The following is a 26,957-nucleotide window of genomic DNA, read 5'->3' as shown; positions in this document are numbered from 1 at the left end:
TGGACGTCACTTCCCATTGTGTGCGTCTGCAGGGCTGTTGGTAGTGACACTCAGACGGAGGGCTTCTGTGCTAAGCAAGCGACTAACCGCATTAAACCCGTAGAGAGAAGCGGCTTGTTTGTCTTAAGTTATAAACTCGGTTCGGCCACCAATAACGACCTCCGTTCCCACTTGAGTGGACTTTATACACCACTCTGCTTGCTTAGGTAAAAGAGTGCCGCAGCTTCTGACCGAGCACGCCGCCGCTCCTGCCCGTCTCCGCCGCTGCGAGAGAAGAAAACAAGCTCGGTGAGCAGTGTGCGCTAAAGCTGTGTGATCATTGACAGAGTTCAGTACACACAAGCTCCCAACCGTAACTTGTCGGCGCATCGTGCAGCTTAGCTCAGAGGTTCTTCGGAAAGCCACGGTTGCGGATATTTTTTGCCTCCGAAGTCGAGGTAAGGGTAGATATTAATGAGAACTAGCGCAGGTGGCTAACATGCTAACTAGCTGTTAGCTTAAAAATATGTTTTGGCTAGATGCCTTGTTTGATCTTAATGCGCCCTTGGTCAGTGTTCTGGTCTTTGTCCGTATTTTTTAATGTTGTTTGAAATACCTTTAAGGTTATATTAGTCATGTCCATAATACATTAAAAGCACATTAAATGCACATTAAAAGCTGAAAGATTGGTGACTGTGTTAGCTAGCTACCACCCTCCAACGCTGTGGCTGTGTTTACGTTACTGTATTACAGTGGGCTGATTGTAGTAATGTATGGGTTTGTAAAAAAAGGTAGTTTTACGCATTATTTGCTGTCTTTACGTGTTCAGTATCTTTTCCTGCTTAGTTGTGGTTTTAAAGCCGCAAAACAATATTGCGTAAACTTCAGCAACTGTCATGTGTTTTTTTTTTCTTTGCGAGGACAAACCTGTTTACAGTGAAAGGTTGGCTTTCTTATTTACTATCTCAAAAAGCAATTACCTAGTAGTACTCTGTGCACTCGCAGCGTAGATAACTATGGGGAGCTATAAAAGGTCTGAAGTCGAGAGAAGCCTTATCTGTTTTTATCTTGGTAAACAAAGCAGTTCAAACAGCCTTTGCGGCTGTATGTTTTAAAAAAGAAAACTAAAAACGTGTCTGCTCAATATGGCTTTTAGGGGATTTTAATAATTATTTATTATTTTATTTCCACATTGGTTAAAAAAAAAAGCAACAAGCAATATGTTGACATGTATGATTGGTTTGGATTTTTTCCCCAACATTTTCATGTTTGCGTGAAGATCTTTTTTATTATAACTAAAGATTTTTTGAAACCTAACATATTATCTTTTTATATTATATTGGGTTTTTGTTGCCTTTATTTATTTATGACGTTCTCCACTGTACCACTCTATATCTTTTCTAAAGTGTTTTCTTATGTCTAATTGTTTTTAGCTCTGTAATTTTCACTGAATTTCCCTGAAATTCTGGTAAACCTATTATCTAACTTAAGCTGTTGATTCTGGGCTGACCCTGGATCCGGGGCTGTCCACTAACAGTTACCAAAATCAAAAGAGAAGACCGTTGCATTTTAAATGAAGAGCTTTGTATCGTTCTCTCTGTTTGATCATTGACTTGGAGCACCTTATAAGGTTTACATGGCACCACTGGAATTCAAAAACAGCAGCCATGTTTTTTTTTTGTTTTTTTTTTAGACATACCATAAAGGTTAGAAGACCAAGGTTACAATATGCAGCTTTGCATGATCAACCCAACTGGTTTATGATGATGGTGTGCAGATTTCAGTGTTGTGGAGTTGTATTTCAGGACACCAGAGTGCTTAAGAGGGTGATTTATTTTCCAAGTAGGTTGCTATGTTGTCAGCTCTCAGAGACATGTGAGAGAAAATATGCTACCTTCATACATTGCTTTCACTTTATGTCTTAACCTTTGTCTCAACGGTTGTAGTTTTACTTCTTTTGGGTTCTGTGTCTTGTTTGTTTTTCTCTTTTCCTTTATGTCTCTATGGCCCGTGGCTATGTTTTCTGTTGGGTGTTTTCTAATGTCGACTACAAATACATGTGTAGAGTGCTCTCCTAATCTCTTTATAAGATGCTTATTTTTTTTAATCAACAGTTTGTTTTTCTTCACAAGTCTTTTTTTTATTTTTTGTTTTGTCCTCCAGGTGTTGTATCATATAATCTTAAGCTACTGTGAGGCACTTACCTAATAAGACCAGTTTCCATCAGCTTCCCTGCAGCCCCCTACCTGCCCCAACAGCCTTCTGCCCCAGCATGGATGAAGTCACTGTTGTTAAAGAAGGATGGCTCCACAAGAGAGGTAGGAGGCTCTGTGTGTCTACCATAAAATATTTGAATATACAGTAGCAAAATATATTTGAATCCATATGTGTGTTACATACAGCATGAAATAGTAGCCTAATGAAAACCAGCTCCTTATTTTTCGCTTCCATTCATAGAGAGAGTCTGGAGCCTCTGCTATTGAGAAATGATTTTTTTGCTGGAGGTGTGCACATAAGTGAGTGGGTTTGGGTGAATGTGACGAGTGTAGAGTGTTTTGAGTGGTCGATATGACTTTAAAAGCACTATAAAATTTAGTATGTTTTGCCATTTAGCTTTCTTTTAAGTTTTATTGCAATTTTTTATAGTGATGAGCTTCAACAATTCCTTGATCTGTTTTGTCCTGTGGATTGTGTTGTTTCCAAGAAACAATCAAACAGGAAGTTAGCCTGTCTACTAATACAATAAGAGTAAAATTATGAAAAGCTCCATTAGCCTTTATTATAACAAAAAGGGGGAAAAAAAGACTTTTTAAACAATCTTGCTAGTTTTGTGTCAAAAAAAACCTCAACAAATGTGTGAAAACGTTATATTTATGAGTACGCTTTGTTGCATTGGGTCCATTTTCAACAAACTATAGATTGCTAAACAACAAATGACAGTGTAGTTCATGTCAGAAACAATAAGCTTGCTTCATTAGTGTTTTTCTGATGTCACATTATCACGGTTTGGTAGCTCAGTGCCAAACTAAAGCTATTTTTTGAAGTTATTTTCCTGCATGTGGTATTCATTACAAAACGGCTGTTTTTCAGCTTTAATGTTTGAGCTGTCAGACACAAAAAGCAATGCTGTCTCTTTACAATGTTCTCCTTACAATGTATTATAACTCTAACAGTATGCTGTCTATCCTTATATTTCACAGTTTCTCTTTTCTTCTCCTTCTGTTGTCATCATTTAATGGGTTCACAATATTTATGTCAGTAAACTTAATGGCACACAGTGTACTGGGGCATATATAGTATGTCATTATTACTCTCATCCCAGGAGTAAAGTTTCAATTTCCAGAAAAATACATTTCTTCCACACCTCTCAATATAAGATGGGGAACTAATATAAAGTGGGCTATGCAGACTTGCCTTGTCGAACCCGGTCCTTTCCCCATGGAAATGCTGACTTGACTTGTTAATTGTGCTGAAACAAGGAGGGATCCCACCATTTAAAGACTCCACACTAGTTTTTGTTCACAGGGAAAACTTAAAGGGATACTTTCCTTATTTTTGTAAGAGAAATTTTGTGAAGGTAGTAGCTGCAGTTATCTTACCTCTCGTAAAATAAAGCCATATGCTTCTTAGTTGGGTTGGAAATATCTAGATGAATTCATCCACTGATCAGTCAAACTGATTCAACCATCAGCTGTCAGTGTAACCTTCTGTGACAAGATGGATGTTTTCGACTTAGAGAAAGATAACAAACCTAAAGACAGTCTTTAGAGAGACTGGAACAATTAATATTCCCTTCTGTAGCCTTCCAGGATGTTGAGATGTATTTTTGTGATCATGGTCCAAAGTTACTGATTTTGCTGGACTTTTTTTTCAAAAGGTTGCTATCAAAATTTCGTTTTTTAGCTTTATTTTTGCCATAATATGGTTGCACACAAAAAAGACAGTATCTTAACATAGTTGAAATTTTGAGCGCAAGTAACGTTTTCAATTATCTTGTATAAATAGCTCCCTTAATACCAATGAAATTACGTCCTGAGGAGTTGTCAAAGTGCAAAAGAATAATTCCATATTGGCTATTGATGTTAACAAGATAAGTTTACACAGTATAAGAAAAACCCGCAGAGCATCTCAAAGAGGTTTTTGACAAAAAAAAAAAAGAAGAACGTTACAGTTTAGCATAAAACACACTTTCGTCTTGATGGTTCAGCTTTCAAGAGACATTGTGAGACAGAAAGTTAAGGAGTCTCAGGGATTGGTCAGAATTCATCAGAGAAGACGGAAAGCGTTAACGTGATTGGTCTGATTTGTGGAAAAGTTGCGATGACTGGTGAAAATTTGAAGTCTGCCCAAAATTAGCGAATTATGAGTGAAGGAGCAGTAATAGTTGCAATCAATGCCGCAACTTTCTGGAGGGACTGACGTAGCAATGTATACCTTGGAGAAACATTTTTAAGATACTAAAATAGTTGGTTCTTCTGACTAGCTGTTAGCCTTACACTCTTCTGAAGATTTATTCACTTTTTTTAAAAGTTAATGGCAGTAAGACGTTGTTCTGTTAGAGATGAGTAAACTATGACTGATACTTTCATGGAACTTCACTCTAAAGTCCAAACCATCCTTCTATTAAAGAAATATCAAAAGAAGAAGTGGTGAAACGCTGACACAATCTCTCGTGTTTTTGTGTCCAGGTGAATACATCAAAACATGGCGACCTCGCTACTTCATCCTGAAGAGCGATGGATCCTTTATCGGATACAAAGACAAGCCGGAGGTGTCCAGTGACCTCAGCCTCCCACCGCTCAACAACTTCTCCGTCGCAGGTTGGCTTCCCGTCCGGCTGCCGTTGTGTTTTCATGTTTTGTCTGGAGTGTCTGATGTGTCTGTGCTCTGTAGAGTGCCAGCTGATGAAGACGGAGCGCCCCAAGCCCAACACATTTGTAATTCGATGTCTGCAGTGGACCACCGTTATAGAGCGGACTTTCCATGTGGAGACCAACAGCGAGAGGTAAGACTTGTCATAAATTTGACCTTAATAAAATGGGTAAAAAAAAAAAAAATTCTTAACAACTAAAAATCTAGCTTACAAATGCAAAAAATTAACCACACTGAACCAGCGGGGGGGGGGAAATATTTTAAATATAAAAACATTTCTTCTATTTCTGTGGTGAATTGAAACTGAAACCAGTCATGCTGAAACACAAGCTAAATATTTGCATGTTATTATCTCACACATAAACATATGTCAGCTAAAATCATTTAAAGAAGGAAACGTCAGCTCTGTGAAACATTTGTTGGGATGTCGACTAGACGGCCTGTTATTACACACAGCCAGCAAACATCATTTCTGAGCTCCTCACCACATGTATGAGAGCGTAAACCACATGTTTACAGTGTCATTGCAGCACTATGTTTAACATGTTTGATTGGTAATGACTTTGACTTCTTTTAAAGGAAGTAAAGATAGAAAGACACAGAGCAAATTTAAACACACTGAAGTAGTTTTTGCTACGTAGAGATAAATCCTTATAGTTTATGAAAGTAGGAACATCCATCCTGCTTAAAATAGGATTCAGTGCCAGATTAGACCTGATTATTTAACTCCAACCAAAGAAATTGTCATTGGGTAGAAAATCCCAGAGGCTCCGTGCTGAAAAACACAAAGATTATCCTCTAAACTTAGGTTGGTTGATCACATTTTAACCCTGAATTTTGGACTGTTCAGTTTAACATTCATCTCACTAAAGATGTTTTAAAAGTTTGTCACACACAGTCACTTGATTTCATTTCACTGAGTCATTTAGACATGGAATAAGATTCGATTTGACGAGGTCGACATCTGCTTCCTTCCGGGTCAGGGAGGAATGGATGCAGGTGATCCAGACAGTAGCAAACAGCCTGAAGAGTCAGCAGCAGGATGAGGAGCCCATGGAGATCAAATTTGGCTCACCCAGCGACAGCAGCGGCGCAGAGGAGATGGAAATTGCTATGTGCAAATCCCGTTCAAAAGTGGTTAGTATTTGCTCAAGCAGTGCCTGGCAGCCAATCGCTTGCTGTGTTTGTCCAGCTAAGCTCATCTTTATTGAGCAAGTTGTTCAAACTGTAAGCCTCTTTCTCAAAGCCTTTTTTTGGTGGTGGTGGTGGGGGCATTCTTTAAATAAAGAAGAGCAAAATGTTTTATCTTTCTTTTTTTTTTTTGCGTTGATTCTAAACCTGAAATTGACTTTGGCTTTATAGATTTTATTTATAGACTGACTGTCTTAGCTTTATACCTATTGTTAAATATTTCTTTATCTCTCTTTTTCCCCAACCTTTACTCAAATTGTATTCTGTAAATGTTGCGTCCAGTGCAAACATATCCCTCTATATCAGAATGAAAAAAAAATTCTAGCACACAACTAGAACCATCGGACATCATCCGGTGTTTGAGATAATGTCCAGTTTATTGATTCTGGTTGAAAATACATTAAAAAACAGAAAGTAGTTCAGGCTAGTTGGACAGTAAACACATTCATCTTTTCTCCTCCAGACTATGAGTGACTTTGACTATCTGAAGCTGCTGGGCAAAGGGACGTTTGGAAAAGTGATCTTGGTTAAGGAGAAAGCTACAGGGATGTACTATGCCATGAAAATCCTCCGCAAAGAAGTCATCATTGCTAAAGTAAATCCTATCACATTAAAGCCTTTGTTTTAAACTGTGTTGGAGAAGTAGCATGTTGTTTTTCTGTCACCACATGGACCAAAATCATGTGTGTGTGTGTGTGTTCATGTAGGATGAGGTGGCTCACACAGTTACAGAGAGCAGAGTTCTCCAAAACACACGGCATCCTTTTCTAACGGTGGGTCACCTGTACTTGAGCTGTTTGTTTGTAAGCATTACACTGTTTTATCCTTCAAACCCAGTCACGCATTTTCCTCTCTTCTTCAGACACTAAAATATGCATTTCAAACACACGACCGGCTATGCTTCGTGATGGAGTATGCAAATGGAGGAGAAGTAAGGCTTCCTTTTCTGCCTTTTGTTATCATAGTTCTATATTACTGTTGTGGAGGTTGAAATGAAAAGTATAGTTAGCTTTAAAATTCAGCTATGCTGTAAAAAAATCTGGCAAATGTCGTGTTTGCTTTTACTGTTTTTAAGTTTGTAAGACGGCTTTAAATGTTGAATATGCATATTCTGACACGTGACTTGTAGATTATTATTATTTTTTAAATTGTTATTTCTCTTGCAGCTCTTCTTTCACTTATCCCGGGACAGAATATTCACAGAAGATAGAGCACGGTTCTATGGTGCAGAAATAGTATCAGCACTGGAGTATCTACACTCACGCAATGTTGTTTACAGGGACTTAAAGGTAATTTGTTTCTTGATTTAATGACGCACAGATTGTGATAAATAGATGTAAACTGTTCAGAGTGATTGGACTGCTGTTGAGTTTCAAGAGGGAGGGAGATTTTTTGCAGTGTGAAACCGCAGCATTTTAAGCTGAAGCTCAGTTATTCCTCTTTCAGTTTGAACTTTGAGCAGTTGTTGGTTTAAAAGTCATTGGTGCATCTCTATTTAAAGCCAATCAGTCCGGCAGTGAACTGAAATGGTCAAGTTTCAGGCAATAAATATCAACTCATTATGTTTGCTTATTTTATCTTTCTTCATATAAAATAAGCCTTATTGGGACTCATGGGCCCATTTCCAGCATAAGCTTTTAGATGCAGTTTTGTAGTTTTATTTTGTAGAATATGTTAAGGAAATATGCTTTTATTCTAGGAATAATCCTGCATCTAATTTACATTGTGTGTTAGAATAAAAAAACCTGCAGCATATATCTTCTCTTAAGTGTTATAGTCCTCAGAAAGTCAAAAGAGAAACAGTAAAAATCATAATCAGCAGCTCAACCTTCAGAGAAAGGTGCAGGAGGAAAGCTTTCTCTAGTTTTTCCATTTCTCTGCCAGCCATACTGCTGAAGTGATTTAACTTTAAATTGGATCTTTTCATGCGCAGCTGGAGAACCTGATGTTGGACAAAGACGGCCACATAAAGATAACAGACTTTGGGCTGTGTAAGGAGGGAATTACAGACGGTGCCACCATGAAAACCTTCTGTGGAACTCCAGAGTACCTGGCGCCAGAGGTAAAGTCTTCGTCCTTCTGGTGATCAGAAAAGGAAACAGAAACGTGTTGGTAGGGTGACGTTTAAAAAAATGATACCTGAAAAGCAAAAAAAATGGGAAATGATACATAAAGAGTAACACTGAGTAAACATCATATCATTTAAACCCATTTATGTCTTGCATTACTGTCATAAAAAAAAAAGAATTTATATATTTTGCTTTGTGAGGTATGATAAACTCATAAACTATATTAGTAGTTAGCATTCACGTGTATGCCTATTTTTAAATTATTAAGAGTTACTCTTTAACTTTATGTGAAGTAATTCCATTTAAAATGGCAACGTAACCAGAGAACAAAAGGTCTTCATGGCTACTTCCTTTTTTTTTTTAAGTTTGTTTTCTTTCGTAATCGAATGTTCCTTTTTTTCTGCTCTCCGTCAGGTACTGGAGGACAACGACTATGGCCGTGCCGTGGACTGGTGGGGACTGGGAGTGGTGATGTATGAGATGATGTGTGGTCGGTTACCGTTCTACAACCAGGACCACGAGCGTCTGTTTGAGCTCATCCTCATGGAGGAGATCCGCTTCCCGAAGACCCTGGCGCCGGAGGGCAAGGCCCTGCTGGCAGGCCTGCTGAAAAAAGATCCCAAACAAAGGTTGGTGATCTGATTCACTGTAGTTTATAACTCATAGCAAATATTAACAAATAAAGGAAATTGTGCAGGTATGACTTAAAACTAAACTATTCCAATCATATATAAGTGTGTGTTACAGGAAGACTAATTGTTTTTGTGCTTCTATTTAAATAAAACACATGCTTAAAGAAAGCTACAGCTTTCCAAATTTTTTAAGACATATAACATCTGAATTATTAGGTTTTCCACTTGACTTAGAGGCTTTTAGGTAGTTTGTCACTAAAAGTAATGACAAATCATGTAATTAGAAAGGCTCCAATTGTGATGAAAAAAGCCGTAATCTTCAACAATAAATCCCTAACTGATTAATTTTGTTCCATCTATTACACTCCACATGTTTTAAAGACGCCTTTCACCTTTTTATGAAATGCATAACTGCTGTAGACTTCCTGTTTACATGCTTTAGGAGCAGAGAAGAGAAAAGAATCGGCTCCGGTTGCAAGACCGGGTCATTTGGACCGACAGGTCGCACTGACCCCACGTGCGCTTACGCGAGGTTTTTTTGTGTAAGGTTTCAGAAACCGCATTCACCGCGCTCCTCTTCGGTGTCACACTAAAAGGGCTAAAGGCCGACGTTCTGTTGTCAAAATCTCCATTTTATTGTTTTTATTTCACATTGACACTTTGAAATGTTGGAAGCATCCCTTTAAACTTGGTACATTCACAAATTTTAATAATTGTAGTCTGTACAACAAACCATTTATGAGAAATTTCTAGGAAAGTTTGAAAAACTGACTATATTATGAAATTTGAATGTAAGAAAAACATTGAATTACTCCTGTCGAACTTAAGAAAATGTGCCTCCCTATCAGGACCATTTACTAGGGTAGATTTCCTGGTAATCTGGTTTGGCTTTGGTTCTTAGAGGAAACAATAGAGGTTCAGAAATATCCCCAGGAAAACAACCCTGGTTCCTGAAACAGGTTATTGCAGTGGAAACACACCTCATGTAAACACCAGCGCATGTTCATACCAACCTCACACATAATAAACACAGATAACTTCTTCTGAACGCCACTATAGGTTGACTAAGCAAAGCGATTGGTGCTTGTGTCACTGTGTTAAGATACAAGGTGCTACAGGAAACCAGGCATAAAGCAAAATTTAAATTTTTTATTTTTACTCGTCTATTTTATCATTTAAAATTCTGTCTCCGTGGGTTATCATCTCTTTTGTTGGACTGTTTAAGGAGGAGTAAATGTTCATGGTGGGATTTGGTGATTTAAAAATATAAGAATAAAATTAGATCTGCTGTTTGTGCTCATTCATTTGCTGATAGATTAATCTCTCAAAGAAAGAGCTGTAAAGCCTCAGAAAATGTTCTTTATTTGGGGTTGACACTTTGCTGCAGTTAATGTTTTGCTGAGTGTGCTTGGCAGCTCAGCTATAAACAAAGTAATAATGTTATTGCAGCCCATGTACCTCGCTGATTGTTTTCGGTTCTGGGTAATGGTTTTAAGCAGGCACATAATTGATTGTTGTTTTGGTCAAGTCCCCATGTTTCTGCCAGTCGCAGGAGAACTGCTAATATTAGCACCCTGAGCTGTGCCTGCAGGCTTACTAAAAAACACGCACTAAATTTGTTTTGAAACTGTTCAGCGTCACTCGCTGCTCGTTTCTGATAGCCATGTTTGCGTGTTTATTTATAGCCGGTACATACATGGCGGTGATAGTAATGTTGTTTTCCTTTAACAGGCTTGGAGGTGGACCAGACGATGCCAAAGATGTAATGACCCACAAGTTCTTTGCCTTGATAAACTGGCAGGACGTGATTGAAAAAAAAGTGAGAGGACTGAAACAGAAATATGTGATGTGATACTTAACATAAGGCGGCAGTTTGTAAAGTGATTGTTTTTCTTTTTGTCTATTTTCTCAGCTTATCCCACCCTTCAAGCCCCAAGTAACATCAGAGACAGACACTCGTTACTTCGATGATGAGTTCACAGCACAATCTATTACAATAACTCCTCCAGACAAGTGTAAGCAAATATGCTTTGAATTTTTGAGTGTAACTCTGATCTTTTACATCTGTTTTTAACTTCCAATGTTTGTCTCCTCCCTCTCCTTCTCTCTCTCTCACTCTCTGTGTGTACACTCCAGATGACAGCTTAGATGTTGAGGATTCAGATCAGCGTACACACTTCCCTCAGTTCTCATACTCTGCCAGCATACGGGAATGATCACTAAGACTCATGAACAAGCAGGCAGGCTGGCTCACAATCCCAATCCCACATGCACCCTTGCACTGGTGAGGAATAAAAAAAAATGACACAAAACAAACAAAAAAAAAAAGTGGCACAAGGCACATTTTTCATTCTGTCTTTTGACACAATTACAGGTAAATTATGGAGAAAAAATATATAGTTTATAAAGTATGAATTCAACACACGGCCCATGCCTGACCGAGCTCAGCAGGTTTGTTTGAATAGACTGGCAGCTTTGTCTCTGCACGTCCTGCTGGACCTCTGCAACACCACATCAAAGCCTTTACACTTCAAACCAGGTTATGCCAGCAAGTCCCTCATCTTTACCAGCTGTACCTAAGGTCCTCACACACACGCACAACAAATGACCCATGCTTAAACTACATATTTACATCATCAAACTTGGTAGAATTTAAAAAAGTGTAATCTGAATTTGGAAAATGAAAAATATTTGAGGGAGGGGAAACAACTTTTTTTTAATTATTATTATTTCATCAGTTACGGTTTTAAATGTAAAGCCATATTTCAAATTTTTTTCTTTTTTTTTTTGATTAAAAAGAAAAATAACAAGTGCCCTTTCTGGAACTTGCTGTTACAAATCAAGTGTAGGGTTTCCCTACAGCAAGGGGGGAGGGGGGGACAAGGACACGGGGGACGATGAGGAGAGTTGCCATTACGGTGTTTGCACTGCACAGGGTGTATATGCGGATGGGCGAGAGGATATGAATGTATGCGTGTGTGCAGAGAGAGCGCAAGAGGAACGAGTGAACAACAGCTTGAATCGTCAGCCATCCATTTGTGTCGTTTTTTTTATGCATGTTTTTAAACTAAACGTTTTGCTGGAACATGGGCGAGAGAGGACACACTACGCAACACACTCAGTGGGCTGTTTTTCATTTTGAAGCCGTGTAGTTTAAGATTGCTGTTCTGATTGCTGGCTGTTAAATTGTCTCAGTCAAGACAAACAAACAGACCTTATTGCATGGCTTACCTTTGCTGTCGAAACTGCATTCGCTAATGTGATGCAGCGCTCATTCACGTGGAGTCCAGGTTTGTAAACTCAGATTCCAGCTAGTCTCTGGTTTTGTAGAAAGAAAATCCAGGCTAGTTTCTCCATGTGTACATATTGATAAAGACTGAATAAAACTCTGACCCCAGTTTTCCTGGACCTGTCCAGAAAATGTCCCGTTTTAAGTATTTACTCTGTCTTTTGTTCTGTAAAACTTCCTCCCTTGCTGAGATGGTTATTCAGCAATATATTTTTTTTTTATATCAGTGCAACGTCTTTAAGTATTTTTAAACCTAGCTTTTAATTTCTCCCTTCATTAAAAAAAAAAAGTCTAAATCATTCAAAGTGACTTTTTGGACATTTATCTTGTTGATTTGATTCAACGTTTCACATTTAGAACCTGATTTGTTTCCTTAAGTGTCTGAGCACTTAAAATGTATGTAGTTGTATGTTTGAAGCAATAGTGTGACCTGTTCAACCTGCCTTTAATTCATCTGTAAAAAGGAGGAACTGCCCAAACATCAGCTGTATTAGTTTCAAGAGAAAACCTGCATACTTTTAGTCGTGAAGGCACATGATTGAGAGAAGCTGACTCAAACTTTTATGTTGTGATGCTGGAAGAGATCTCGCTTTTTTTTTTTAAGTCGTGACAAAAGAACATCAAAACATTTTTTTTTTCTGTTTCATGTTTTTGTTTGTTGAGTTTTCCTCCCTTTTTGTCCATTTCTCAAATTTTGCAAGACAGATTGTCTGGTTTAAAGTACATCATATAAAAATATGAATATATTAAAGTTTTTTTGAACTGCTTTCTTTATGTTTTTGTTTTTCTTAAACTCTTTTAAGTTTTTAACTTCAAGGGGATACCATTAGAGAAATGATAGGCTAGGTCCATATTTAGCCAAAAAGCCCTTTTAAATTACAATTTAAAAATTTACATTGGAATGGAGAAATTGTAATTCATATTCTGTTTATATTACCTTACATTCTTAAGGCATAAGTATTAACAAACTGCCCTAAATTTGACTAAACTTCATAAATCCTGAACTTAATTTTTCCCTGATAGTTTTTGAGTTAAGAACAGCATCAGCTAGTCATAAACTCAGTAGCACTGATTATAAGAAAACTATCCTTTTAATGCTTTCTCCTACAGACATTGCAGAACATTGACTACTTAACGTGTTTGAAGGTTTCGCATGAACAAATTAGCGTCCTCCAAGATTTCTCTCTTGTCACATTAATTTATGTTTGTGTGATTTTTATTTGAGTTAGTTTTTATTTTTGCTTGTTTGTTGGTGACTTTAAGTTCGTGTGCTTGATTCGAGTGAAAGAGCGTGCCTGTTTAGATGCTTGAGTGAACGTAGTGATTCAAACACAGGAAAAAACAGCAGCTTTTCAACACAGCAAAGACCATGGGGTGGCCTCAGTTCCTGCAGACAATACCGTGATCAAATGGCTTTGATTTATGCTGAAACAACTCCAGCACCTCTTCTCACTGGCTCAGGCACAGTCATCATACTCTGTCCTGGAGTCCTGCTTTGGCAGGGCCCGATATCAGAACCATTGCACTGATGGACTCCACTGTGGATTTGCCTTCATTGCTATCATGGCCACAAGGGGATGCTGCCGGACTCTTTAAACTTGGTGGTGAAGCCATAGATTGAACCTCTCTGTTGGCCACGCTTTAAGCAATGCTTCACAGCTGAACATGCAAGTGAACACCCCTGACCTCTCCTGTAGGCGTACACTGGCACAACAAGTGCCTCTTCATTATTATGTAAATACCAAAAAAAAAAAAAGGAAAAAAAAGAAGCTTGCTGGTGAATGCAGCATTAGTAGAAGGGGAGGCCTGTAGCTTTGTAGTGTTTGATTTGCAGCTTTACCATGGTTAACATGTTTCTCTGTATATCTGAATGTGATCAACGGTCAGGAATGTCATACCTGATTCTGGTGTTACAGAGACATTTTATTTTATTTTTTAATTGATGCTCAGAGGGCAATGAAAAAAACAAAAAAAAACAATCTTTAAAGGGAGGACGCTGTCCTAGCCAGAATTCCCAACCCCTTTTAAGACTTTACAATGTAACGGGTGATACCTGCTACAGTATGGTAGCTTATATTTGCAACTATAATGTGCCAGTAAACCTTTTTACTGATCAAACCTGTGTCTGTGTCTTTTATGCTCTGTTTTCACTTAATGAGAAATCTGTTCACTTTATATGCTACTAAATTACAATAACTACAATCTCCAATCTCTCACCAACTGTATTTTCTGTTTTTCACAAATGACATTTGAGCAATCTTGGACATAATCCAATCTCGTTTAATGCAAGTGGTTTAATGTTTTCTGATAAAAATATTGCCCTTGTTTTGATGCCTGTTGTGCCAGTTGACTCTACTAAAATCAGGCTGATTATGACTGTAATTAATGAAGCGATCTCCTGCTTCTAGAGGTTAATTTCAGTTGAGTGCCAATTAACAACAAATGTCACCCTATGGCTTTTTATAAAAGTTTGTTCAATTCGGTCACATTCCAACTGATCCCAGTTATCAAACAGCGCATCAAGTTCAGTTTATTATTCAAAATAGCTTAAAATGTTTTCTAAGGAAATCCATCAGATTACATAGAGTCATTGACTTGTATGATACACCCCTCCTGGACGAGCATGAAACGACAGTAGACAATTGGATGCATTGTTATCTTTAGAGTAATTCCTCATATCAATCATGCATAGTGACAATAGAGGATAAACTCCCATTTAATAGGAAGAAATCTCTAGCAAAACCTGGTTCGGTACAAGCGACCCCTTGCCAAGACTGAGTTCTTCATTGGAGTCATACATTCTTTACTGTAAACGATAAGTATCAGAAAATTACTAGAGTCAGATGTCAAAGTTAGAATGCAACGTCCCTCTGATAGGTAGAATTTGACATACTGCACAAAACAAGCAGTAGGTGGCACAATTTCATACGTGGAAGAAGCTTGGTGAACAAATCTGCAAAGACAAAAAGTTAGTGAAATAGGCGGATAAGAGGAGACACAGACAAACCAACTTATTTTTTCAGATCTCATCGATTTCTATGGAAAAGTTGCTAATATCTGGTGGTGTATTAACCTAAGTCATGAATGCCAATGTGGATGGAAAACCTTTTAACACCGTCTTGTATTCTACTTTCTACTTAGCATTTGTTGATTACCCCAATTAAATTTTTGCACTTACATACATTCTGTGGAGGGGTGAACTTAAGTTGAATAATGCAAATAAAGGGGAAAACGAATACAATGTGACATACTCGAAAGAAAATGCTAGAAGAAAAATGAAATGAAAATTATAGTACTTTCTGAAAGGGAGAAGCTGTGCAACTAAAACAATATAAATTTATTTAAACACAAGTATTTGGTGGAGGTTGCAGATTATACTTCAAGAAGCGTCAATTCTTTAGTAAATTATCGCTCGCCTTGAACCCACCGGATGTTTAAAGCCAATCAGCGTCTTCCAGCTGTGTTTATTAGCGTCGCTCCGGGCAGCGTGGCTCCTTTCTCCTGTCAGGCCTCCCCTGAGCTCCGCCGTAAGTAGCTGCAGCGGCCCCGACACGAGAACTCTGTCTCCGGCTGTCTCTATGGCCAGGACCGGGTTCTGCGACTCCAAGGCCCTGTTGGACTTGCACAAGAAGGTGAGCACCGTGTGCTCATCGGATCCAATCCCATGGCATCATCCGATGTAATTTGCCAATTGCTATGAATACAACCCACTTGGGGTTGTTTTCTACATGGACTATAAGCTTAGCAGTCTTCAAACAATTTGACAGGAAACGGAAGGAAACATAACTGTTTCTAAATGTATATTCTAAATTTACATGGCTTTCTTTTCTCATTTTGGTGAAATCCCAATCTTAGATGGGTTCAGGTTTAAATGAGAAGGGAGAAAAAAAACTTTAGTTGAGTTGATCTCAGGTGTCAGAGAGTCTCTGATTAATATGGCCAGAGCAGAAATCAATGTAAATTCCTGCAAACATCCTGCAAAAGATGCAAGGTGGTAGGCATTTAAAGAAATGTCCATGATCATCAGCATGTATGAGCAGAGGCAATCTGTTGTCCCTTCAGGCGGATGAGAGGAGAGCCCCACTAAGAACTTGGACTAATGCCTGTGGGCCTATAGATCGCTTTCAGCCTGTAGAAGTGGAGGAGTCCAGAACGGCCCCAGACAAAATGGAACCAGAGAGCAGATGGGTAGGCCTGCTGTCCTGTTTACCACCTTCATCCTAAAGCAGCTGATTTGTTTCTCTCCCCAACCCTTCTCCCACTCACCTTGTACTTTGAACGAAACAAGCTGACAGCTTGGATATCTAAGCAGCCCAACTTCTGAATGTATTTTTCCTGCAGGAAAGGAGGCCATCAACTCATACCAGTGAAGTCCTCATCATGGGTTTCCATGAGGATAGCAGGACATGCAAGGCTGGTAGTGTCTTCAGGTTTTAGGCACTTCCTGGTCTGTCCACTTTGAGATCTTTGTGCACTACAAATAACGGGGGGGGGGGGGGGGGGGGGCATGATTCTAGCAGTATGTTTTCTGGTTATGTAAAAAGTTGTGATTTCAGTGGGGGTTGAACTGTAAATTAAAACCGAGTAGCCAAAGTCTCTGTATAATAAAATGTTGCTATTTTTGTTTAGAAATGAAAAGGCTTTTCTATGGTCTTTCTCTCCCTGTGCAGCAGATTGCTGTGTGGCGGCTCCAGTTCTCCTCTACCCGCACGGCATGCAGGGGCTTCACAGCCTACACACCCTGGTTCCCAGCTTACTGAAACACGAAGTCGAGATGGCACTTGAGAATCTGGACCTTATTTGGGATCGAACGTATGCCTGGGACATGTTCTTGGACATGATGGTGAGAAACATGAGGGCCGAAACAATTTGCTAAACAGCAACTGCTTCATTTAAAGATGTTTTTCCTGTTTTGCTTCCCCCCCCACACACACACTGTAGGGAACTCAAATGCAATACTCCTTTCCCAATGCTGATCTCCCTCGCCAATTCACTGATGCTACTCGAGCTATCCTAATAGAGTGGATCATTCAAGTTCATGTGAGTGGTGGTTTTCTTTGTCAACATAAAAGCTCACCAAATCATTGCAGGGAACCTCCATCACATCAGCTTAAGGGCATGGTTAGCAAACTGTGTCACACGCATCAACAGTGGGATGGATTTAGAAGGTATGCAGAAAAATATAAATAATTTGCCAAGTGAATACAAGTGTATGTTGTTTAACTAGAAAGTGTCGGTAATTGTATCGTCTTCCATTTACCACTCAAATCCAATCTTTGAGTTGGGAATAATATTGAGTGAAGTTATTAAACCAGCTTTGGACAATGAATGTGACCAGACCTTAATTTACAATCCAAGCCATTCTTTACACATTCTGTACTTTGGTTTGTGCCACCGTTCTCATGGAAATGTAATGCATCAGAAATATAACTTAGAAACTCCAGCTGTGAGGTAATCCTACGTGTGTGCATGCATGCAGAGGCTGTGGTTGTCATCGCAGCTGTCCTCAGTTTCTCCTGAGGCTTGAGGCCTTTGCTGTGTGTCTCCCCAATTCTTGCTCTATTATTCTGCTGTTGGTAGAGGCCACAGTGCCATAAAAATATAAAACTCCAGCCATTGCTAAGTTTCTATTTGCAAGGTGGACATTTTGTATTTTTAAGTTGGAGTTGGTGGGGAAGCTCTACCACTCAAAATGTCAAGGGATTTTTTTCCTAACTTCAAACTTGGAAGTTTAATCTTAAGTAAAAGTTGAAAACATAAACACACTTTGTGTCTCAGAACTATATGCGGTGCCAGTGAGATCTGATCACACCTTCCCCCTTCATTACATAAAACAAGCTGAAAAAGCAGTCTAGTTGTACTACTATCAGTCTGTAAAGGTGGTCGTAACTAGACTTTAAATTTACTTAAGTGTCATAAGGTGTTGGAGAACCACTGATGTAGACTAACCTGTACCTGGGAGTAAATGAAGAATTTAGCAAAATGTTTTTCAGGTTTGACAAAATCTAAATTTACCACTGATCTTTAATAATAAAGACAATGCTTACTTCCTGTCAGGAGTTGCTACAGTTCCAAGAAGAGACTCTCTACCTAGCAATACACCTCCTCAACCACTCCCTGCGACAGCTGAAGGTGTCCGTAGCCAACCTCCAGCTCCTTGGCATGGTTTGCCTCTTTCTTGCTGCAAAGAAAGAGGAGAGCCTCCTTCCAGAGGTACGCTGCCTCACTCCTGCCCAACTATAGAAACTGGAGCTGGCTAGCATGTCTGAATAAATGGTCCATTCATTGTAAAACTCAACAGACTATTGGAATCAATGAGGCATGCTTTTGAAAAACTTTTATTCTAAAGTATTTTGTGACATTTCCAGGTGTCTGCACTCTGCAGCTTGATGGACCACACCTACACAAAGCATCAGCTTCTGCGAATGGAACGCAAAGTTTTGTGTGCGCTCAAGTTTGATCTGTCCTTCAGTCCCCCGCTGCACTTCCTCCTCCTGTTTGCCTCTGTTGCTCGCTGCAGTGCTACGGTAAAACCACGTCGTGTGTCATTTTCCACCTGCTGTTGCATGCTGGTGGAGTCTGAGCGGTCACTTGTGCCTACAGGTGGTGTGGATGGCTCGTTATCTACTAGAACTCTCTCTGCTAGAGGCCCAGTGTGTGGTGTTTCTGCCTGTACAGCTGGCTGGCGCAGCCCTCTGCTTGGCCCGCCAAGTTCTACAGGAATGTCCAACGCCAGAGGGAGAGGCTGCATGGTGTCTGGCTTCCAGCATCCATGTTGGCAGGTGTGCAATTTGTCAATCTTCTGTTTTTGCTTGGTGACCAAATATGTTGTACTTCTTGTGAAAATGGCTCTTCATTTTGTTCTGAACTTATTTGTTATGCTGCTTTTTCAGTGAGCCTACTCTGCTGAGGATCATGCATATTCTAGCTGGTGCTGCAGCCAAAGCCAGCTCCCAAGAGACCTGTGCTACTTTTATTAAATATTCATCCCCAAAGACATTGCAAGTCAGTAGACACCCAGGTCTGAATAATGCTGCAGGTCTGCTGAGTGTTTACAGTTGACATCTCTGAATTGGACACATTGAGTACTCTGCCTAAGCTCAATCTGAACTAATATCACTTGTGTTTTATAAGGAGCTGCAGATTAAGGGTCTGAAGTGTGAGAAATTTCATGCTGAATGTTGACAAATTGTTTGTTTCCTTGCATGGGATTTAGCCGAGAATGTAGCAACGTTCGTTTTATAATAACTTGCAGCCAATTTAGAAAATACTTTAATTGTACTGATGTGTTCTTGTCTTTTGTGGAGAGGATGTGGGTCGTCTGTCAACATGTATGAAATCTTTTTTTAATGTAAAATAAAGTCTGCTGCAATGTTTTGTCATGGTATTACCTTATTTATATACAGCTGTAACCAAAAATATTCATTCCATTATTGGGATTAAGCTTAATTTTATTTTTTGCCAATTTTTAAATTTTTTATTTTTTTTTTTACTTCTTACTGGCAGTAATGTTGTGTTTTTGATCTAGTATGGACAAGTGCATGTCACAAAATGACTCATGCCATGAGGAAAGAAAATTTTTATGAAAAACAGTTCTACCAAATTTTAACTAATTTTTATGTAAAAAAAAAAAGTGTATGAAATATATCAATGCAAACCTCACTGTTGGTGTACATTTTTACACTACATTTTTTTTCCACTTAACTTTCCATCCTTATGCTTAAATACACTCTAAAAGGCCAGCTTCTTGAATTTTGTGTCTTGGCCTCTTTACAGAGATTGTCAGTAACTGTCTGCTGGACAACTGTCTGTTCAACAATCTTATATAGGCATTAACTTGTAAGATTTTTACAATGTTTTAGGTCTTTATTGAAGAGTAAATGAACAGAAAATAAGAAGGGGGAAGGTATACAACAAATGGTCAGAGTTTGCAATCAAGCCAGGAAAACTGTTCAGAGGACAACAGCCTCTGCATATTGTGAAAGGATTCAACCAACTGAACAACTGCTTTTTCAAAAATCCATTTTTGGTATTTTCTTTTTTCTTTTTATTCCAGTTTACTGAAAATTCAAGTTTAGGTCATTAACATAAAAGACCAGAAATAAAAGCTAATCATTTTGTGTAATGAATGAGTTTCACTTTAATAGTTATAGAAATAAACTTTTAAATGATACTCTAATTTATTGACGCAAACTTGTATATTGTCTTACATATTCTAAGATGTGAAACATCTTAGAATATGTAAGATGTCTGACATATTACATAAAGTTTAGGGCTCAAAACCTTTAGGCCACTAAAAGCTCTAAACTGCCAACAGGTTTCTCCTGCCAGTGATCTACTGTACATTTGCTTCGACTAATTTCTAACATAATCAGGTTTTCTGACCTTTAAAAAAAATGTACATTTTCGTCAGATTTTATATAGCACATTTATTAATAAAACAATTCAATATACTTAGAGTAACTCAATACTTTAAGTAAAAAACAAGATATCTGAAGAATAAAGTGTATTATTTATTTCATGACAAATTATAAAGTCAATCCTACGGAAGAGGATTAGGGCCACCGGGAAAAAAAATGTCTGACTTTAATCTCAGAATTCTGAGTTTAATCTCAGAATTCTTTTTTTTTTTTCGGTGGCCCTAATCCTCTTCCGTACAATCCAGTTCAAAGGCGTTTATCCTTGAATTTGTTATAAAATTCTGAGTCTTGAAGGTGGGGAGCTCTACTCTATGCCAACCGTACGTGCACTATTATATGATTGGTTGTTGTAGTTGTCTCATTGACCAATGAGCGCTGTGCTCCCGTAAAAAACTGTTTTTGTTTTGCTTGGCATGTAGTCAAACTAGAGGAGTTAGTTGAGGGCACACTGACAAAAGTCGAGATTTAGTTCTCCTTCTGACAGTTTATTTTCTTTTTTTAAAACGAGAATTTTGAGTCCACGCATGATCGAATGACATGCCACTTTTCTCATCATGTGGAAAACAGTGTCATCAAGCTACCTACAAGAGCGTCTGCATTGCAAAACAAAAGACGGACACGTTCAGATTTTTTTTTTACTAACTCCTTACTGGATTGTAAAAACCGTTGACCTTAATATTAAGCTGCACAGAAAATGATCAAAAATAGTATTTTATCGCGAGATCCTGGCGGCTGCTCTCATAGTTTGAGTTACTTGAATCTTTTATTTTGAAGGTAATCGGATGTTGTTTTGTTAGCCTCTCCTGGTTGACAACAGATATTGCAGAATCTCAGCCCGTTTTTGTGTAGTTTATTACTTGGCGTTGCCTGTGTAACAAAGAACGATAAATGTATTTAATGCCGTAAATCCGTCTGTTAACATGGCGCTGTTGGCTAACCTATTTGTTGGTTTTGTAAAACTGTTCTGATGGAGGAGGAAACGACCATTATCGTGATATAATCGACTCTTTTACCTCTGAAGGTAAGTTCAATACTGCTTTTGGCAGGAAACATGCTGTATTACCTATGTCCACAGATGCTTTTAATACTCTACTGCAACTTTTTTGTTGTTGTTTTTCACAAGGTTGCAAAGCCCATATTGGGGCTTCACTTTTGAATTTGGCCAGGGTCTGTCTAATGTGTTGATTTATGTGTACATGAGAGGAGCAGTGCGAAAGGAAGCGTCTCACAGAGGGCCGGTCTTAAAGTTGAATGTTACATAACACAACAGGGGCAGGAAGGAGCGGCGTGGTGCATTCACGGAACCACCGCCGCTGCTTGTGTCGTAAACACGAGTGGAGAAAGCTTCGATAAATTAAACGGCGCGTTTTAATGCTCTAAATCCCCTGTGACAGGTAAAGATGGAATATATGCACAGCTGATTATTAGATTAGATTTTTGTTGTGTATTTCGACACCGATAGATAATAGGAAGATACCAGGTCATGTCCAATTGTTAGAGGATTAAATTCAGTTGTTTTTGTACTACTTTCCTGTGGAACTGAAAGCTATTAATTTAATTTTAAAGTTAAAATTAAATTAACAGCTTTCAGTTCCACAGGGAAGTAATTGTCGAAACTTTAGAAAAGCTGTTCTCTGTTTAGACCTGTTACACCCTCAACATCACTGTAGCTATGAATGAAAGTAATAAAAAACTGCATGTTTTTAAAAAAAAGAAAAACTGTATTCATCAAATTAAAACAGGAGGACAACGACTGAATAATCCCCCCCCTTGCCCAGCGCCTTACAGACAACCCTGCTTTTTTACCTTTGAAGCTGTGCTATAATGTCTTTTGAGATAATAGATTGAATAGTTCTTCATGAGATATTGATACAGCTTTAAGCCTCTACAGATTTAACCTCAACTTGTTTTTTTTTTTGTGTCCCTTAGTCTGCCTGATGCTATTTCTTCATAACTATTCTTTTACAAACCTTAGAGGTCTTCACAGAACAGATATACTGAAATTATTCTAATTACTACTTATGTAACTTCCCAAAGCAGTTATTTCCACTGGACATTGACAGAGTAAAGGCACCTGAATACAAAAACTAAAAATTGATCTTTTCTCTTCCATTCACTTCAGTTCTAGTCACTGCTTAGGTTTATTATTTAAAATTTCAATAAAGTGCATAAAAGCTTGTGGTTGCAACATGGTAAACTTGGTTAAGTTTCAGTGATATTAATACTATTGCAAGTAACCTTTCACCAAAATGTTTTATCTTGAAGTAAATACCACATTTTTTTTAAGGGCCGTCATGCCGAAAGAGCAGCTTTGTTTCAGGGAAAATGGTCCCTGTGCACCATCAAGCAAGAATGCGAAAGATAAGAGCAACAGCAATACCTTGCTGGCAATACGTGACCTGAAGCATGCAGTTGATTCTAACAGAAGAGGCTCCAGCTGCAGCTCAGAAAAAGACTCTGGGTATTCTGGTGAGTTAAAGTGTTTGCGGTAAATGTGTGCATGTAGCCTAAAAAGCTATGTAAAACTACATTAATGTACAAAAATAAGCCAACCTCACAACATATCAAAAAACTGTGTTAAAGATGTTTTCCTGTAGGCTACATCTACAGGAAATCTCAACAAAACAGACGTTCTGGCCAGAAGATAACTCAGAGTGGAAGGCTGTTGGTTCAAATTTTGTCTGTCGGGCATCTTGTATTTGGAGCTATACGATACCAAGGAAAACAACATGCTAATGTTGCAGGAATTATACTCCAAATAAACATATATAGCACAAGCCTTAGTCATCCAAAAGTTTTTCCTCTTTTCTTCATCTTAAAACCCTTGCTTAAGATGAAGATGATTGTACAATCCGTACAATTCCGTACAATTCTGTGTTCTCTGATTCCCAGACGGTTCCGACTGGCAGCAGACAGATATTGAGGTCCAGAGGAGCACCAAAAGCCAGCTGAGATTGGTAGAACATGCAGAGGCTCCACAAACTGGTCAATCTAAAGTACATGGTGGCAGAAATACTGGAAATCCTGCTGTCATGTCAACCAAACTGGTTCACCAACCCATCTACATCATCAAGGTAATTGCACTAGTAAAGAAGCTTAGTTGCACATACTCAAATGGAAAACATAGAAATAAATTAAAACCTGTAGGAACAAAAATAGGAAGCTGTGTTTGAGATCAAGAGTTTGTTTTAAAGTCTATCAATTCAAGTTCAACCTATCTGTGAAAATGTTTTCAGTTGTTCTTTGAACCACAGTTTGGTATAGCCTTCTTACAACACGTAGCCTCTTGAACAAATTTTAAGAAGCTACGTGCCATGTTTATTCCTGAATGATATAGCTGCTTCCTTCTTTTCTCTGTTCTTTCACCCAACAGCCAGCCACAACCATGAAAAGAAGTCAGTTGCATGTAAATAACAGCCTGAGGATAAGCAACCATATTGTTTCTCCACATATGATCAGCCCGGATCAGTCAAACTTTGTGCCAGCATCGATTCATCTTAACAAGCCTTTCAAGTCCCAAAATTCGAGAGTCACGGGAAATAAAATAAACAACACCTACCTTCCTATTCTTAAGTCTTACCCTCGCATAGCACCACATCCTATCAAGAAACCACCTGACAAGTCTTTATCAAACCAGGAATCCCAATATTTGAGCAAGAGGATGTGCACAGAACGTAAGACTGAAGACAATTCAGTAACGACAGGTCCGTCGGAGGAACATCATCACAACCAACCGACAGTTTCAAACTCTGTCCTGTTGAGCACCTTGTCAAGCAGAAACAGTTTGTCCTCCTCCACCTTCACCATTTATTCCACAAACCCAGGATCTCCATCCGTCTCTAGTCTGCACACTGCATCTTCTGATCACTCAGACGGCGGAAGTCAAAGGAAAATCAACTCTAGTCCTCACCATCGGCGATTCCTCAACACGGTAGAACTTCTCAGGCAGTCGGGTCTGTTGGACATTACCTTGCGTACAAAGGAGCTCCTTCGCCAGAGCAACAGCACTGAGCAGGAGATTTCCCAGCTGCGTCAACACACAGAGTTACTCTGCCAGGCTGTCAGCAACCCAGCCCACTGCCTTAACGGTGTCACAGCCTGGGAACATGTGTGTCAGGCCATGACAGAGTCTGGTAGCTATCCCATCCTCAACATGACACGCAAATCTCGGAAGCCATTACATCCAGATCCAATCAGTCAACCCCAAAGTATTTCTTTAGGTAACATAAAAATATTACAAGCTACTGAAGGCTCATGTCTTTCTAACAGCAGCTCAGAGCAATCTCAGGTAAACCAAGATGAAAAAGTTGAGATCAGAGAAAGATCTCCAGGCATTGTGACCATGGTGTCTCCTGACAGTTCTACTGGTTAGGATGATCTACAGTGCCTTCAAAAATTGAGATAACTAGCCTGGCTGCTGTGCCTTACCTAAATATTTACCTTCACTGGCATTTTCTTCTTGCCTTACAACCTGGAATCAAAATGATTTTTTGAGGAATTTGGATAATTTGACAGGCTAGAAATACTTATTGTGAAATATGTCTAGATCAGAATTCTGAAATAAGTTTTAAAAAAACAAGTTTTTTCTAAGGTAAAAAGCATTGACTCTCCTCAAAAGTAATGCCTTCTTGGGTGCTGTCATTAAAGCACATTTACTGCAGTAAATCTCTAGAATTGTGGGTGGAAAAGGAAAAAAGGTGACTGAAATCCTGGAGAGCTGTTGCTCCTGACCACTGAATGAATCACAATGTGCTTTTAGACTTGTGCACAGTACTTCCTGTCCCTTATCACCTGAACTCACTATAACATAGTCACTGTGAAGCATCGCTTTTAAAATCCAACATATTGAGTTTACTTTACTTTTGGAAATTGATTCAAAAATAATCCATTCAAACTCCAATTTAAAACTCATGAAACTCAACTCATGAAAAAGAGGAATAAAGTAAATGGATTCAGAACAAGTGGGACAGCAAGAACAAGTGGGTCCCATTTAGGTGCCTGTTTAAAAAAGCAGTGCCAAAACCAGGCGATCCTGAAAACCTGCTTGGATTTCTGTGTTATTTTAAAAAAGGCTTTCATTTCTTTACTGTGTCAATTTCAAGCCACAAATATACTGTACTGTCAGTAGATAAGCAGAACTGTCCATCACTAAAATATACACTAAACAATTTAACATCAACCTTTATAAGCAACATTAGACCATGTTAGTTTTTAAAATGAATCACAGCTACATCTAATGTTGTTGGAGTCAGTTTATTACAGATGAAGACGGTGGGCAGTCTGTCAACCAGCCTGAGCTGGATGTTAAACTACTTCACTGTTTCTTTGCTCCAAGATACTAAGTATCTTGTCACTCAGTCGCTTATGTAGTCTATAGCAAAGCGCCTTGTCAGGTATTTTTGTGTGTGTTGATAGTCTGAGCTTGGTTTGCTGTGTGTCATTTTGTATTGTAGGCTTTTTTAATAACTCTACAATGCGCTTCAAATGATGTGTAGTTATTTTGCTTAACCTCTTTTTAAGACATGCACAGAATAAATGAGCAGCATTTCAAAATCATTTGATGAACCATACTCTTACGTAGCAGCTGTCATCTCTGCTGATTGTTTTTTGTGATTTTTCATAGTTTTTCTTGGTTTTTGGACTTTTACTTCACTAATTTAAAACACTTTTCAGTGTAAGTTTGAAAGTTTGTATTTATTGGGGGATAGTGTTGCAAGGACAAGCGGTTATTAACAATGGATGGATGACCATTGAAACTCTCATTCTCGTACTTCCATTGAGTACTAAAGAGTATTGGAATTGGGCTAGAGCTGACACTAAATGAATAAAAACCCATAAGATCCAAAAAAAAAAAGAAAAACAATCTTATTGTTTGGATGTAACATGAATTATATCTATGCTATTTCTCTACTGTCCCCTTTTGTAAAATAATAATAATAGTGCTATCTAGTGTATCATAAACTGATACAAAATGCTTTTACCTAAATAATGGTCAGTAATCATCTGGGAGTAAAAGTGTTATTTGAGGATACAACAGGCGGGCCTGACGGTCAAAGTTTTCAAATTTCAAGTGGTTTTTGGAGAATTTTTCAGAATTGTAAGCTATTTAAATAAAGCAGTTTGTGAAAAGTTTCTCTAATGTTTGTGTATCTGTGTATATTTCTACAGTGTGTCTCATCTACTCATCAAGAAAAACTTTGTGGGTTCTAGTAAATCACACATAGAAGTATAATTTGTTGATAGATAAGAATACTGTTTTCCTGTTATTCAAATGTATACGTAATTTTATCCCAATTCTGTGTTTTTAAACGCACTAATGCAAGTTTCTGCTGACTTTAAATAGAATTCCCCTTATTGCCCTTTTCTTAAATGATCAGATTCAGAGAACTTAAGATTTAAGGGAATGTTTCGTGATTTATAAAGTGAGGCTCTGTCAAAGGTAATGTGACGTCTTAGGGTAAATTCTGACTAGTTGGTGCTAGAGGCTGAAGCTAAGTGTGTCTAT

The 26,957-nt window shown here is 38.5% G+C and overlaps 3 protein-coding genes across 7 annotated transcripts; all 3 read left to right on the top strand.

The window, feature by feature from the left end:
• Positions 1-8: 8 nt before the first annotated feature.
• Positions 9-14,150, top strand: akt2 (AKT serine/threonine kinase 2). 2 transcript variants are annotated; one of them, XM_005807950.3, is made up of 14 exons: positions 9-288; positions 2,143-2,297; positions 4,668-4,799; positions 4,873-4,984; positions 5,835-5,988; positions 6,506-6,637; positions 6,750-6,815; positions 6,905-6,973; positions 7,209-7,331; positions 7,976-8,104; positions 8,526-8,740; positions 10,475-10,562; positions 10,656-10,758; positions 10,880-14,150. In XM_005807950.3, the coding sequence occupies exons 2-14, from the start codon at positions 2,252-2,254 to the stop codon at positions 10,957-10,959; spliced, it is 1,449 nt and encodes a 482-aa protein (XP_005808007.1). In that variant the 5' UTR covers positions 9-288; positions 2,143-2,251; the 3' UTR covers positions 10,960-14,150. The 2 variants fall into 2 exon arrangements, with proteins under 2 accessions (XP_005808007.1, XP_005808006.1); XM_005807949.3 differs by having other exon boundaries at positions 9-437.
• Positions 14,151-15,524: 1,374 nt separating this feature from the next.
• On the top strand, positions 15,525-19,394 carry cntd2 (cyclin N-terminal domain containing 2). 3 transcript variants are annotated; one of them, XM_023351875.1, is made up of 9 exons: positions 15,525-15,664; positions 16,095-16,220; positions 16,374-16,449; positions 16,706-16,875; positions 16,974-17,072; positions 18,090-18,245; positions 18,401-18,559; positions 18,636-18,814; positions 18,926-19,394. In XM_023351875.1, the coding sequence occupies exons 1-9, from the start codon at positions 15,611-15,613 to the stop codon at positions 19,092-19,094; spliced, it is 1,188 nt and encodes a 395-aa protein (XP_023207643.1). In that variant the 5' UTR covers positions 15,525-15,610; the 3' UTR covers positions 19,095-19,394. The 3 variants fall into 3 exon arrangements, with proteins under 3 accessions (XP_023207643.1, XP_005808020.1, XP_023207644.1); XM_005807963.2 differs by having other exon boundaries at positions 16,703-16,875; XM_023351876.1 differs by lacking the exon at positions 15,525-15,664 and having other exon boundaries at positions 16,139-16,220; positions 16,374-16,462; positions 16,703-16,875.
• Positions 19,395-20,884: 1,490 nt separating this feature from the next.
• On the top strand, positions 20,885-26,584 carry LOC102227284 (CLOCK-interacting pacemaker-like). Of its 2 annotated transcripts, none has more exons than XM_014472082.2 (4): positions 20,885-21,473; positions 22,740-22,921; positions 23,345-23,526; positions 23,826-26,584. In XM_014472082.2, the coding sequence occupies exons 2-4, from the start codon at positions 22,747-22,749 to the stop codon at positions 24,822-24,824; spliced, it is 1,356 nt and encodes a 451-aa protein (XP_014327568.1). In that variant the 5' UTR covers positions 20,885-21,473; positions 22,740-22,746; the 3' UTR covers positions 24,825-26,584. The 2 variants fall into 2 exon arrangements, with proteins under 2 accessions (XP_014327568.1, XP_023207264.1); XM_023351496.1 differs by lacking the exon at positions 20,885-21,473 and adding an exon at positions 21,481-21,846.
• Positions 26,585-26,957: the final 373 nt, after the last annotated feature.

This window comes from Xiphophorus maculatus, chromosome 18, assembly GCF_002775205.1.
Source record: "Xiphophorus maculatus strain JP 163 A chromosome 18, X_maculatus-5.0-male, whole genome shotgun sequence".
NCBI classification, from domain to species: Eukaryota; Metazoa; Chordata; class Actinopteri; order Cyprinodontiformes; family Poeciliidae; genus Xiphophorus; species Xiphophorus maculatus.
Note: the sequence above shows the minus strand (reverse complement) of the source record. Positions and strands in the feature narration are given on the sequence as shown.

What these genes read in the sequence shown, in the direction of transcription:
- akt2 (XM_005807950.3), top strand. Translation starts at nt 2,252, where the DNA reads ATGGATGAAGTCACTGTTGTTAAAGAAGGATGGCTCCACAAGAGAG. An exon ending in GTGGAGACCAACAGCGAGAG is followed by an intron (nt 4,985 to 5,834) that starts GTAAGACTTGTC and finishes CTTCCGGGTCAG; the next exon opens with GGAGGAATGGATGCAGGTGA. An exon ending in AGGACGTGATTGAAAAAAAA is followed by an intron (nt 10,563 to 10,655) that starts GTGAGAGGACTG and finishes CTATTTTCTCAG; the next exon opens with CTTATCCCACCCTTCAAGCC.
- cntd2 (XM_005807963.2), top strand. Translation starts at nt 15,611, where the DNA reads ATGGCCAGGACCGGGTTCTGCGACTCCAAGGCCCTGTTGGACTTGCAC. An exon ending in TGTTGGACTTGCACAAGAAG is followed by an intron (nt 15,665 to 16,094) that starts GTGAGCACCGTG and finishes TTGTCCCTTCAG; the next exon opens with GCGGATGAGAGGAGAGCCCC. An exon ending in AGTGGATCATTCAAGTTCAT is followed by an intron (nt 17,073 to 18,089) that starts GTGAGTGGTGGT and finishes ACTTCCTGTCAG; the next exon opens with GAGTTGCTACAGTTCCAAGA.
- LOC102227284 (XM_014472082.2), top strand. Translation starts at nt 22,747, where the DNA reads ATGCCGAAAGAGCAGCTTTGTTTCAGGGAAAATGGTCCCTGTGCACCA. An exon ending in AAAAGACTCTGGGTATTCTG is followed by an intron (nt 22,922 to 23,344) that starts GTGAGTTAAAGT and finishes TCTGATTCCCAG; the next exon opens with ACGGTTCCGACTGGCAGCAG. An exon ending in AACCCATCTACATCATCAAG is followed by an intron (nt 23,527 to 23,825) that starts GTAATTGCACTA and finishes TTCACCCAACAG; the next exon opens with CCAGCCACAACCATGAAAAG.